At 42.3% G+C, this 12,064-nt stretch overlaps 1 protein-coding gene across 3 annotated transcripts in view; it reads right to left on the reverse strand.

Moving 5' to 3' along the window:
- The window catches only part of RNASEH1 (ribonuclease H1), a 19,948-nt gene continuing 7,884 nt past the window's right edge, over nt 1–12,064 (reverse strand). For all 3 annotated transcript variants that reach the window (XM_087946029.1, XM_087946026.1, XM_026665301.2), the window contains 5 exons: nt 7,966–8,065; nt 6,921–6,975; nt 4,373–4,457; nt 456–580; nt 1–150 (listed from right to left, as the gene is read on the reverse strand). In XM_087946029.1, the coding sequence (XP_087802155.1) occupies nt 64–150; nt 456–580; nt 4,373–4,457; nt 6,921–6,975; nt 7,966–8,065 (452 nt within the window). In that variant the 3' untranslated portion in view covers nt 1–63. The remainder of the gene's footprint in view (nt 151–455; nt 581–4,372; nt 4,458–6,920; nt 6,976–7,965; nt 8,066–12,064) is intronic.

Genomic DNA, 12,064 nt, shown 5'->3' on the forward strand with positions numbered 1-12,064 from the left:
TGAACTTAAAACAAGTGTAATCTTTATTCTTATCACTAAGTGGAGGATTTGCATTATAAAATGCTAACATGATGATTTTCCAGCTCCTTCTTTTGCTAATCGATCAGCTGCTTCATTTCCAGGAAAGCCAGCATGACCAGGAACATGCATCTGTTGATAACAAGAGTCCAAATTAATTACTCCAGACATATAACAATGTGTGTTCTACAACTACCTGCAATATTCACTTATCTTCCTCTATGCCTTAATGGTGCAGCATTCATATCAGAGAGTCCAAAGGAATATACTGTATAGCTTGGTACAGTATATGAACCCAGTCGCCGATTTCAAATAAATCTCTTTCATTTGGGTTGACGTAACTCATTTCACATGTTGCTATTGATCATAGCTACTTTAATCGGCAATCTGTGAATTTCTTTAAAACTTCAGTCAATTTTTAGAAAAACATCCCTTACCCACTGGATGTCCATCCCTTCTGAAAGCTTAGCAAGCCTTTCAAAATCTTCTCTGTTTATTACTTCTTTTCCTGCACTGGTTTTCCAACCGTTATTCTTCCAGTTTGGGATCCAATTTGTCACCCCTGTCAAAAAATGTGATTGCTACTATGAGACTGTAATTTGGATGCCTGCTCCAGAACTTATGGGACTATCTGCTGAAATTCTCCTCTGCCTCTCCATCTGAAACAATCCCATGTAACTGAGCTGATCCAAGAGGCTAACAATTTGATAAACCAAAGTTGTTCGGTAAATAGTCCCTATTATTGGCTCAAGATAATTTGTAATTGCAATATTGGCTCAGGCCAGTTTGTAATTGCAATTCAGACAAATAATATGCATTCTACTTGATTTGTGATCCTCTATCATTTAGTTTGAGGTCAATTGCTTTTGCGAGTCAGAACATAATTGCTAATATCAAACCTGACATCTGGACATCTCGCTGCAGTTATTCAATCCCCGACTCCAAATAAAAGTTTATTCAGACAATTTCTTTATCAACTCATTGCTACCCTCTGCTTCCAAAAGCTGAAGCAATTTATTGATTTACTTAGTTACCATTAGCTATGTTTTCATCAATTTTCTGAGGCTCCAGTGATAATCTGATCTCCAACCTGAGCAATTCAGTATGTTACTGAATGTTGGACTGTAGAGTAGGACTGAATGAAGGCAGATTGAAAGATGATAAATCCTAACAGGTAATAATGCCTGGCAAATCTCATGCCATGATGGTGGTGATGGTGGGAAGTGGGGCGGAGGCAGAGAGAGAAAGGAGAAATAATAGCTGTAGCCTCCACCCAATTCTACTGTCAACAATGTACATACCCTGACAAAGAGTATTTGCTACTGTTAATTAAATGAAAATACACATTTATAAATAGTGTTTAAATAGATTATACTTTAGGAAATGGCAAAAGAATACATACAGTTGAAGACAAAAGTAAAAAAAAGTGAAAACCCCCTCAAGTCCAGCTTAAAATCTGATGGCCAGATGGAGAAGTCCAAAAAAAGCTTTACGATAGAAATATAATTTTTACTTTTATTCACACAATAAACTTAAATTTAGGTGTAACTCCAGTCCGGAAACTATAAATCAATCTCTCTGTTCTGAACTCAAGGACTAATGTGAGCATTAATACTGCCAATCAAATTCTTGAATGATCTGAACTGTTGCAAAAAGGAATTTGGGCTGTCTAAAATTGTAAAATGGTAGTATACTCAATCAAAACCTCTCAATTTTACAATTTGGACTAAATACATCAGCAGCACAGCACCTGATTCCTCAATTGCAAACAGTACTTGAATTTGGTTTTGATTAATGATCTTTAGCAATAATGTTTTTTACAATATTAAGATAATTCAGCAAAGGATTTTTTTCATTTTTATTAGTCACCTAAAAGAATGCTTTAAAACAATTGTCTGTCAAATTCATTATGCAAAATATAATAAAATGAAGATGCTTGCTTATATGATATAGGCTTGTTCCAGTTTAGTGTAATATTCAGAAATCTGTCTTAGATGCAGCACTACATATCTTTTAAGATATGGCTATGTTTCTTATCTATATAAAAATGTGGTATTAACATTACATGAAGAAATAAATAATGGGGAGTAGCCAAAAATGATTCTTTTATACCGTATATACTCGAGTATAAGCCGAGTTTTTCAGCCCATTTTTTGTGCTGAAAAAACCCCCCTCGGCTTATACCGAGTCAGATTCCCTCTGAAAAAAAATGGTGTGGAGCTCCGGAGCTGGGCAGCTGCTTCCCTGCTTCCGTGTTTCCTTTGCAACTTTTAAGCATGGGGGTAATCGGAAGCAGAAAAGTTCTTGCATGAGGATATATTTTTTCTTTTTTTAACTGTTTTTAGGGGGGGAAAGACCCACCGTCATGTGACAATGCTCAGACACGAAATAAGTGTGTGTGTGTGTGTGGGGAATTTTAACAGAGGGGAAGATGTAGGGAGAAGGCAAAAGCGACGGAAGATCCTTCAGGGGAAACTGAGGGGGAGACTCACCCTTGGTCCAGATGAGCCCCCTTCCCGCCCCTAAGGAAGCAGAGGCAGCCAGCAAGGGCAGGCAAGCCCCACTTCATGGACTCCGTCCGTCCTCGCTCCCACCCACCCAAAGCCACGAAGTCCCCCAATCGCGCAGCCCAGAATCGCCCTCCCCTCCGGGGGCAGCAACGACGCCCGGTTTTTCCCGAGACAAGCTCCGCCGTGCAATGAAAGCACCCTGGCTCTAGACTCGCGGGCTCAGAAAACAACGCGAGCCGAGGTCGCTGCTCCGCTCAGCTTCTCCAACATCCGGCGCCGCCCTGTTCTATATGCCGGGCCCGGCAAGTCTGAGCAGCCAGCGCGTGGAGCAGGGTGGCGCCGGAGATCGCTTGGCTGCCTCTTTCGCAGCACGGGAGGCCTCCCGGCTGGCCAGCTGCTCTCCTCCTTCTCTGCCTGTTTGTTCTGTGTGGCCGAGGAGGAGGAGACCGGCCGGCTGGTTGGGGGAGGCTTTCTGCGCCGAGGAGCGGCTGCTGGTCTCCGGCTTTGCTCCGCTTCTCCGATGGTCCGGCGCCATGTTCTTTACTCGGGCAGCCGGGCGCCGCAGCGGCGCCCACGGCGGCAACAGGCAGTTCCGCCCGGGCTCTGCTCAGGTGTCCGGCTGGGGCTGTCGGAGTTGCTGCCGCCAGTGCGGCCCCAGTCCCGTCGCCTCGGGAAGGGAAAGGCAAAAAGGAACCTGCCGTTGCAAAGCACTGCCGCGGCTCTTCCTTTTGCCTTTCCCTTCCCAAGGCGACGTGGGACTGGGGCCGCGCTGGCGGTAGCGACTCTGACTCAGGGGCCTCCGAGGGGAGGGAAGAGAGTGACTCCTGCCTCCCGCTGTCATCATCATCTTCTTTTGGGTTAGTGAATCAATTAAACCTTTCATGATAGTGAGATCGTTTCCCAAATTAATTATTTTTATTTTTGAAATTTACCAGTAGCTGCTGCATTTCCCACCCTCGGCTTATACTCGAGTCAATAAGTTTTCCCAGTTTTTTGTGGTAAAATTAGGTGCCTCGGCTTATATTCGGGTTGACTTATACTCGAGTATATACGGTAATTGGTTTATGATATTGATAATACATATTTGTTTTCTGTTTATGAGCTACCTCTCTATCTACACCAGAGGTCTCCAAGCTTGGCAACTTTAAGACTTGTGGACTTCTCCCACAGCTGGCTGGATAATTCTGGGAGTTGGAAGTCCACAAGTCTTAAAGTTGCCAAGCTTGGGGACCGCTGACCTACACAATGGAAAGGCTGATTAACTCTACTTTGCATGGTCAAAATTTAATGCTACATTTACAGAATGTCATGTATTTGCTTACCAGCATATTCAATGTCCTGGAAATACCTGCATTAACTATACATTCTGTTTCATCATATTTTACTAGTATCTGCCATCTCATTTTGCTGTTTTCTTTTGTACAGGAAGAAGAACTGCATGTTTAAATACATGTAAAAGAAAGCATGGAACATGCTCATTGGAACATGCTCAAGGGATTCCAGAGGTTTTATACATAGGCCACCACCTTGGTCCAAATATAAAAAGAAACGCAACAAGGGCTCTCTCAGTATGACATCACACAGGAAATTTCACCACAGCATATTACATTTCAGACCCCAGCTCCTTGGAGGAATATTATATATTCTTTCTTTTGTATTTATATTCATATGCTTTAAAAATAAATAAAAAGCAAAGGGAAAAATATTTTCAAACATTTTTAATTGCAGAAAAAAATAGTTCAATGGATGTTGACCATGTCTGGTACGACAAGAGAATGCATGCCTTCTCTAATCTGTTATCATTTTAGGTGGCTATTTCATTTCTCAGTGACTAAAACGCTTACCATTAATGGTGAATTTGCTGTCCGTATAGATTGCCAGTTTTGTGATATTTTGACGCTTTGCTTGTTCTATTGCCTTGCAAGCTGCCTGAAGAAAACATTTAGAGAACATACTTCAGGAGAAAAGAAGCTGAATAAATACTGATTTCAGTTTTAGGACTGTAACCCACAAAATTGCTGCGATTCAATTGCAGTACAAGACACTTTATCTACAGAAATTTGCAAGTTCCCCCTGAAGGATGTAAACCATACTGATACAAGAGAAAGTTTGTAGCTCAGGGTTGAACTGAGGATGTAAGCCATGTTTGACTATTTACCATGACATTTACTGAGTTTTCTTATAAATATTTCATTGGCTCTTGCATCCTTAGGTGTAACTAGACATGAATTTTCTTGCTGGAGATGCATGAAATGAATGTTCATGTGACTATTACAATTCCTCTGAGTTCAGAAATTGTAGTTTTATTTCAATTCATCAGTGGACTAAATCACGCTCAAAACATTAAAACTTATCCATTCCCGCGGTAAAATTCTCATCCCAGGGCCTACCTGAATAAAATCATTATTTGAACACCTGTAGAAAAAGGAAGGTAACATTTTAGATCTGAAGTGAAAAGGGGATCTAGAAGCACTTGTTTGCAACTCTTTTAAGCAGCTGTGAAAGGCCACGTATGCGATGCCAGGAAAAGATGCCACTGATTTAAGGTGTTGCAAACAAGTGCTCTCTATTTGTATATCCATACTCTTTTTTCTTCCTTTGACTCTGAAGCACTGCACAATCATAATGGGGCAGAATCACCGAGGCCCCTCTAGCCTCTGTCTGAGAGAAGCCACTGAAAATGTCCTTTCTTATGTGCTTATCTACTATATCTCTTACATGGCAGGACAGAAGGATTTCCAGTACCCTTAAAGCCTGGGATGTGTTCTTTCAAACAGTCCAATCCCATATTGTGTTTGATTTTATAGGAGAAAACCAACCCTTCTGAATTGTGCCTACGAAGATACCTTGTACTATTTGGCACTGAGCCCCAGACAATGACATTGTCTGGGCATGACATTCTCATCCAGATGAAATTGCTGGATACATTTCAAAGGCAGCTGCCCACTGGAAAATATTTCATTAATCCAATTAAATTACTTGTCCTCACGGACAGCTCTAATGTCTCCAAAGACAACTTCACTGGGCATACTAGTTGGGTATTCACACAACCAAGCTAACACTATACTGAACTTTTAGTATGAAAAACAGTAGATGTAGTCTAGAGCACAGCGTGATTTGAGAATATCCCTGAGCAGTAATATCAGGTGCAGAAATACTGAGAAGTTCACAGGAAAGGCCTTTCACAGGCTGATGCTAGTTTCTCATAGTTCTAACCGAGTCTGTTTGATACCCATGATTCATGCTCAGTGTGATGGGTATAAAAGCTTTCCAAACCTATCCCATGACATGCACATGCCAGAACACTGCATACATAACTACCGGTGCTTATCCCAGGGAGCCTTGCCTGTTTACTCCTCTAAATGTTTGCCTTTCATAAACCTTGCCATGATCATACTTGCTTTCAGCTCCTTTTTCTTGGAAACCATTCATGGATATTAAATATGGCAAGAGAAGATTTAAGCAATATTCTGAGACTACAAGCTGGAGCTTTTAGCATAATCAGTAAAAGACTGGATACATATCTCTTGTTGTGTCTTCAGACATGACTACAACATTTGAAGAACTGCCAGTCAGTGGAAAATTTAAGATTGGGTATCTTCCATAAAAGCTGCATCATACTGCAAAACCCTATCAATAATTTTATCCAGCAATAGTAGATACAAGTTTGAGAGCAAGATTAACACTCTGAATAAACATCCTACCCCAAACTTGGATCTTAACCAGGTAGTTCAGAAATAAGCCCTAATTAATGGTCCTGAAAGTTAACCAGAAATCTAAACCTAAGAGGAACACATCCACTTTTGAGTTTTAGTTTTTAGCAAAAATTGCCGCCAAACCAGAGTAAATAGACCACAATTATCTGCACCATTCAGATCCCTTAGAGCCAAAATAGGACTATACACTTCTGATTGGCATAAAAGCAAAATATTGAGGTTTGGCAGGAAATGCTTCAATAACAAAGTGAGGATTCTCTGGTGGTTAAGCAGGAACTTGTGCCTTGTGACTTCCTGCCAGGCTATTGATTTCATTGGAGGCCAGCCAGGAAGTCTCAAATAGTGATCATGTGACCACAGGACACTGCAATGATTGGAAATGTAGGCTAGCTGCTAAGTGCCTAAATTTTGATCACATGACCAGAGACAATGTGACAATGGTTAATGCCATTGTACTCATTCAATACCATCGTGATTATATAAACATTTACTGAATAAATGGTCGTTAAATGAAGACTGCCTATACAGTAGACATGAATAGTGAGGTTTTCCATTTTATAGTAGGGCAGATCAATCCCTTGTAGATAAACAAATGTCAAGACCATATTCCTAGCAAAGTTAAATAATTTGAATGGCCTTATTGCAAAAGTTTAACATTAATTCAGTTATTGCTTACATTTATTTCAGCCCTTTGATTTGTCTGCCGTCCGTGAAGTCTTTCACTAGTATTTCTGTGGAAGACAACATACAGCAAAATTATTGAAAAGAGCATTAAGTCAAAGTGTGATTTTATACAACAACAGGTGCAGTAGAAACAGTGTCCTAGACTAATATATATAAAATTACTTCAATACAGATAGTCCTCTCTTAACAATGGTAATTGGGGCTGGCAACTTCATTGTTAAGTGATGCAGTCATAGATTGAAAAATCATGTGGATGTGCCAACTTATAATGGTAGTTTCAGTGGCTATGGTTAAGTAAATTGTATGCAATCATTAAGTGAGATGTCACATGACCATGGCTTACAACCTTCTGCAGGCTTCCCTATTTACTTTGCTTGTGGGAAGACTGGAAAAGGCAACCTTTCCTATCGGGACACTGCGACCCTCAGAAATGTGATCAAATTATTGTAGGGGTGCTGTGATGGCTGCAACTTTGAGAATTGGCTGTACGTTCCCTAATTCACCACTGTTCTAACTTCAAACAGTCATGCACTTTAAAGTGAATAAGTAGTCATTAAACGAGAACTACCTGTACTCACTTCACTTACATACTAATAATCTGGGCATAAGCAAAATGGCTGTACACATAGCACGATCTGCAGCCAATCGTGCCCACTTATTAAATGAACGCCAACTGCTAAGAGCAGGTATGCAGAGTTTCTATCGGTTTGAGGGATATGTTATACTTTGCATGACAAAGTTTGTATTTCAAAAGCAGGTGTGGCCAGGGTCTGCTTTGGACAGGGGTCACTTGATAGACCTTCTCTGCTCTGAAAACTGCACTGCCAATTTGACTCAAAGTTTCACAATGACCAGCCATGAATCAAATATTAAAAGGGTTGTCCAAACATCTTCTTAGCCTCTCCATCTAAACATTACAGCCATTTCTCTGTTTTAAAGTTCATCATGCATGATATGTTTGTAATAGTGGAGATGACATGATGCCTGCCAAAACCTCTCCTAGCAGATATAAAGAAAAGAAAAAAAAGCTTACTCACAGAGGATGACCAGGCCCCCAATATACACCTGTTCCAGCACGTGCCTCCTGGCGTCCATTACTTGAACAACATCCATCCGTGTAAACAACTATATAATCTCCTAGAAAGGCAGACTTGCATTAAAACATTACAAGACGATATCAAATTTCCTAAACAATTAAAATAGATTGTTTCTGGAAACCGCATTTAAATACAGATGATAAAATGATTTCAGAGTACGATATATAATATTTAATCAGTTTTAACAAAGCTCTGTAACTTTTGTATCATCTTAAGCATACTATACAATGGAAGCCAAAATTGAAAACTCTAAGCTGATAAATTGCCAACACACACACAAAAAAAAAGAATTCTGGGGGAACAGACTTATTGGAACTACCAGGGATATTTTTTTGTATGTGGAGGAAGGTATCTCAGGCTGCAGTATCCTCACAACAGCAGGCAAGATCAAATACTTATCACTATCCTTAGAAAAGGGGGGGGGGGAAGTCTCATCAAGAGAACACAGATTTCCCCCCCACCATAGAAGGAAAAGTATCTTCATACTTCCATTTCAAACACTGGAGGATAGTAACTGCAGCTAGGACTAAGCAACGTGGTTTCAATCGAGTAGGAACTGACACTCAGCACATCTCACACTGTTGAAAAAAAACATCCTGCTGAGTATAACTTTAGCTAAAGTTTGCAATGCAAAAGGAAGAGAGAATGGATCCCGTAGCTAAATTCTCAGAGAACCATTGTTAGCAATGTCTGCACTCTAGTGGAAAGGACCATGATTTTGCTGTAACAAGAGCAGGCTAAGATTCACAGCAAGCTCAAGAAGGTGGATTGATTCCAGGATGATTATAGTAAACACTCAGTACCTCAACAATAAACTTGAGATGAAACAATGGCAAAAATCATTTATAGAGTATGCCAATCTTTTTTTTTTTCTAGTCTCCTATACCAGATGAGAGGAAGTAAAGGAAGCCACAACTTCAACTGATGAAACAGAATTGCCTTCAGCCGTAGATGCCGGATTTATTTAAATTCCTACAGAATTAAGGAAAAAACAAAAACAAATAGCCTGCTTCAAAATGATAGGGTCATTAGTCCCAGAATATATCAGACTGAAGCAATAAGAAATTTCTATCCTATTTTGTAGGATAGAAACTGAACAGCACTTTACAAAGTGCCTTACATAGAAGCCACAGGAAGATTTCAGGAGTGAAACCTATAAATTATAAGAGGTAGGAAAGTCAGTGAAAATCACTGATTCTTGGTAAGATCATTTCTATAGCAAAAACATATTAGGCCATGGTCTGGAAAGCATAATAAGGAACTAGGAGAGAAGAAGTGAGAGGATCAGACACAGAAAATAATGATTATTTGCCTAAATCCAATAGCAGAACTCCATGGTTAAGAGGATCAATCCCATCTTTAATGGAAGAGAAATCAGCAGGTCTTCATTCCAGAGGTCCATTCACTCTTATCCTCAGATCCTCACAAATTTGGTTGAGATGCCATGAAGAATGGCACCACACGGCATACATCTATCAATTCAGGCATTCCACAAACGTTAAGCTGAAACTGGGGCATTATAGAGGGAAAAGCGCCGAGGAAGATGATCATAGCTCCTGCAAAAGTAGCTTGATTGAAGGACAAAGCCCAGGCTGGTAATCCCAGCCTCTGGAATGCTTGCCTGACTCTAGGATGGAAACTGTCCCCCTCTGATCCCTTAGACCAGTAGTCACCAACCAGTGGGCCGGGGACCACTGGTGGTCCGCGGGAAAATTTTGGTGGTCCTCAGACAAATGTCCCCCCCCAAAGCAACTAATCCAGGCTCCGCAAGAACGTAAGGCTGTGCTGCCCACATGGCCTGCCCACCCACTGGCCCCCACACCCTTCGGCCAAGCACAAACCTTACCTTTAGTAGAGCCACGCGAGCTGGAACTGGAAGGTAAGACCAACAGCAGGAGAGGGAAATCTGCCCCAGGGTGGCTTGCTGACGTCGGTGGGAAAGTCGGTCCCATATTCCAGAGCTGTAGTAGTCACAGGACTGGCCCTTTGGTCATCCCAGAGCAGCTTCTCCAGTCTATGGCAGGTCAGTGCACCCGGGTGGAGGAGCAGCTGCTCCGGGATGACCAAAGGGCCAGTCCTGTGACTATTACAGCTCTGGAATATGGGACCGACTTTCCCACCAACATCAGGAAGCCACCGTCAGTCAAAATTCATATTAGTGGTCCGCAGGATTTAAAACTATGAGTTTGGGTGGTCCCTGAGGTCCAAAAGGTTGGCGACCCCTACCTTAGACTGTATTATGCAAGAAGGAAAATGGAAGTTACAAATGTCTTCATCTTCAAATGGAGCAGGCAGGCCTGGAATGAAATGGGACAACTCCTTGCCACCATCTTGTCACAGCCACCTCAACATGATAAAATTGCCATGGGAAATTCGCCCTGGGACAATTTGCTATTCTTCTCATAGCATCTCCCTTCGCGGGAGGTGATCATCAACCACAGCACATCTCTGAATGTGGCATCCCGTGGGTGCAGCTGTCTGGTCAGGTTAGAGAGTGTCCACTACGCACAGCTGTCTGTTGGGGGGGGTGGGGATGAGATGCTGGAAAGTGAGGCGAGGAAGCCTTCAGAGGGCAAACCCCCCTCCATAAAAATTGGCCTAAATGGCAGTCATTTACAGTTGCCAGAAAACTGAAGCTGCCCCTGCTTGGCTCCTCTCCCCTGGAAACAGTCACAGTCCAGTGCAGCACACTGAAGGAGAAGTCTGCGTGGATGAGACTGGCATGGATGCCGCCCTCCTGCAAAGGCCCACAGGGGAAAAAAATAGCCAAACGTGGCTCAGGCAAAGGGCCTCTCTGGCAGGCAGGGTGTGTCTTTCGCATGCAGGCAGCAACTGTAGATAGCTGTGCCAAGCAGACACACTCTGAACTGACTGATCGGCCAGACCCATGGGAGGCCGGACCTGGATCCGAAGATGTGGCCCATTCCAACGCCATGGCTGACAGCTACCTTCTGCGAAGGGAAGTGCCACAGTGGCGCGGCAAGTTGTCGCAAAGCAAGTTTTTCCCAAGGTGCTGTCCCACTCTGAGATGGCACTGGCAAGATGGCAGACCCGAGATGTCATAGACCTGGCCTAGAAAACTAGCTCAGGGGGTTCCTCTCCCCTATGGTTTGTGTCATGCCTGCTAAAAGTAGAAGAAATGCATAATTCAGCTTTGGATAACTTCCCTCCACTACTGGAAAACAATATGTAAATTTGTAATTGGATAAAATTCCTTCCCCTCAAATCCATGTCAAAGTCTATTCCTTCCTCCCTTCCAGTGGTGGGATTCAATTTTTTTTTACTACCGTACCGGTTCTGTGGGCATGGCTAGGAAAGGATACTGTAAAATCTCCATTCCTTCCCTACTCCTGGGGGAAGGATACTGCAAAATCCCCATTCCTCCCCACCCCATTAACCTGCTTTCCAGCTCTGTTCTCCTGTGCAAGGCAGCAAAAGAAGACCCAGCCGATCAACTGGGACTCGGGAGGCAGAGAATAGATGGGGGCGGGGCCAGAGGTAGTATTTGCCGGTTCTTCGAACTACTCAAAATTTCCGCTACTGGTTTCTCCAGAACTGGTCAGAACTTGCTGAATCCCACCTCTGCTCCCTTCGTCCAAACTTTTCATTTTGCTCCAATTCCATAGTCTGAATTGCCACAAGGGAGGGGCTGCATTCCAGAGCGCCAAAAGGCAGCAAAGTTTAGTTTGTTAGGGGAAAAAGGACCCTAGGAGTTCTGTCTATGGTGAGGAGCAATAAAGGAAACTTCTTAGAAATAATTCTACATATCTTCCTTGGTTCTTGGGGGCCTGACATCAATATTGCCAAACTAAAGCAACTACTTACATTATTAAAGGCATACTCTGAGAAGTCCAACCAAACTATTTGAACTTCATTGCCTCTTGGCCCTCTGGAATGTAGCTCCTCCCTCCTGGGAGTCCAGACTACATTCTATCACACATTCCCAATAGTTAAGCAAATGTTGCCCCTTATTTGCTTGGTTGTTAGTTTGCTAGCATTATTTTTTTCCTACCTTCCCTAGTATTCATTTTAGATATAG

Source organism: Notechis scutatus, chromosome 1, assembly GCF_049901735.1.
Source record: "Notechis scutatus isolate UNSWTSFEM ecotype Mainland chromosome 1, rNotScu1.2, whole genome shotgun sequence".
Taxonomy (NCBI): Eukaryota; Metazoa; Chordata; class Lepidosauria; order Squamata; family Elapidae; genus Notechis; species Notechis scutatus.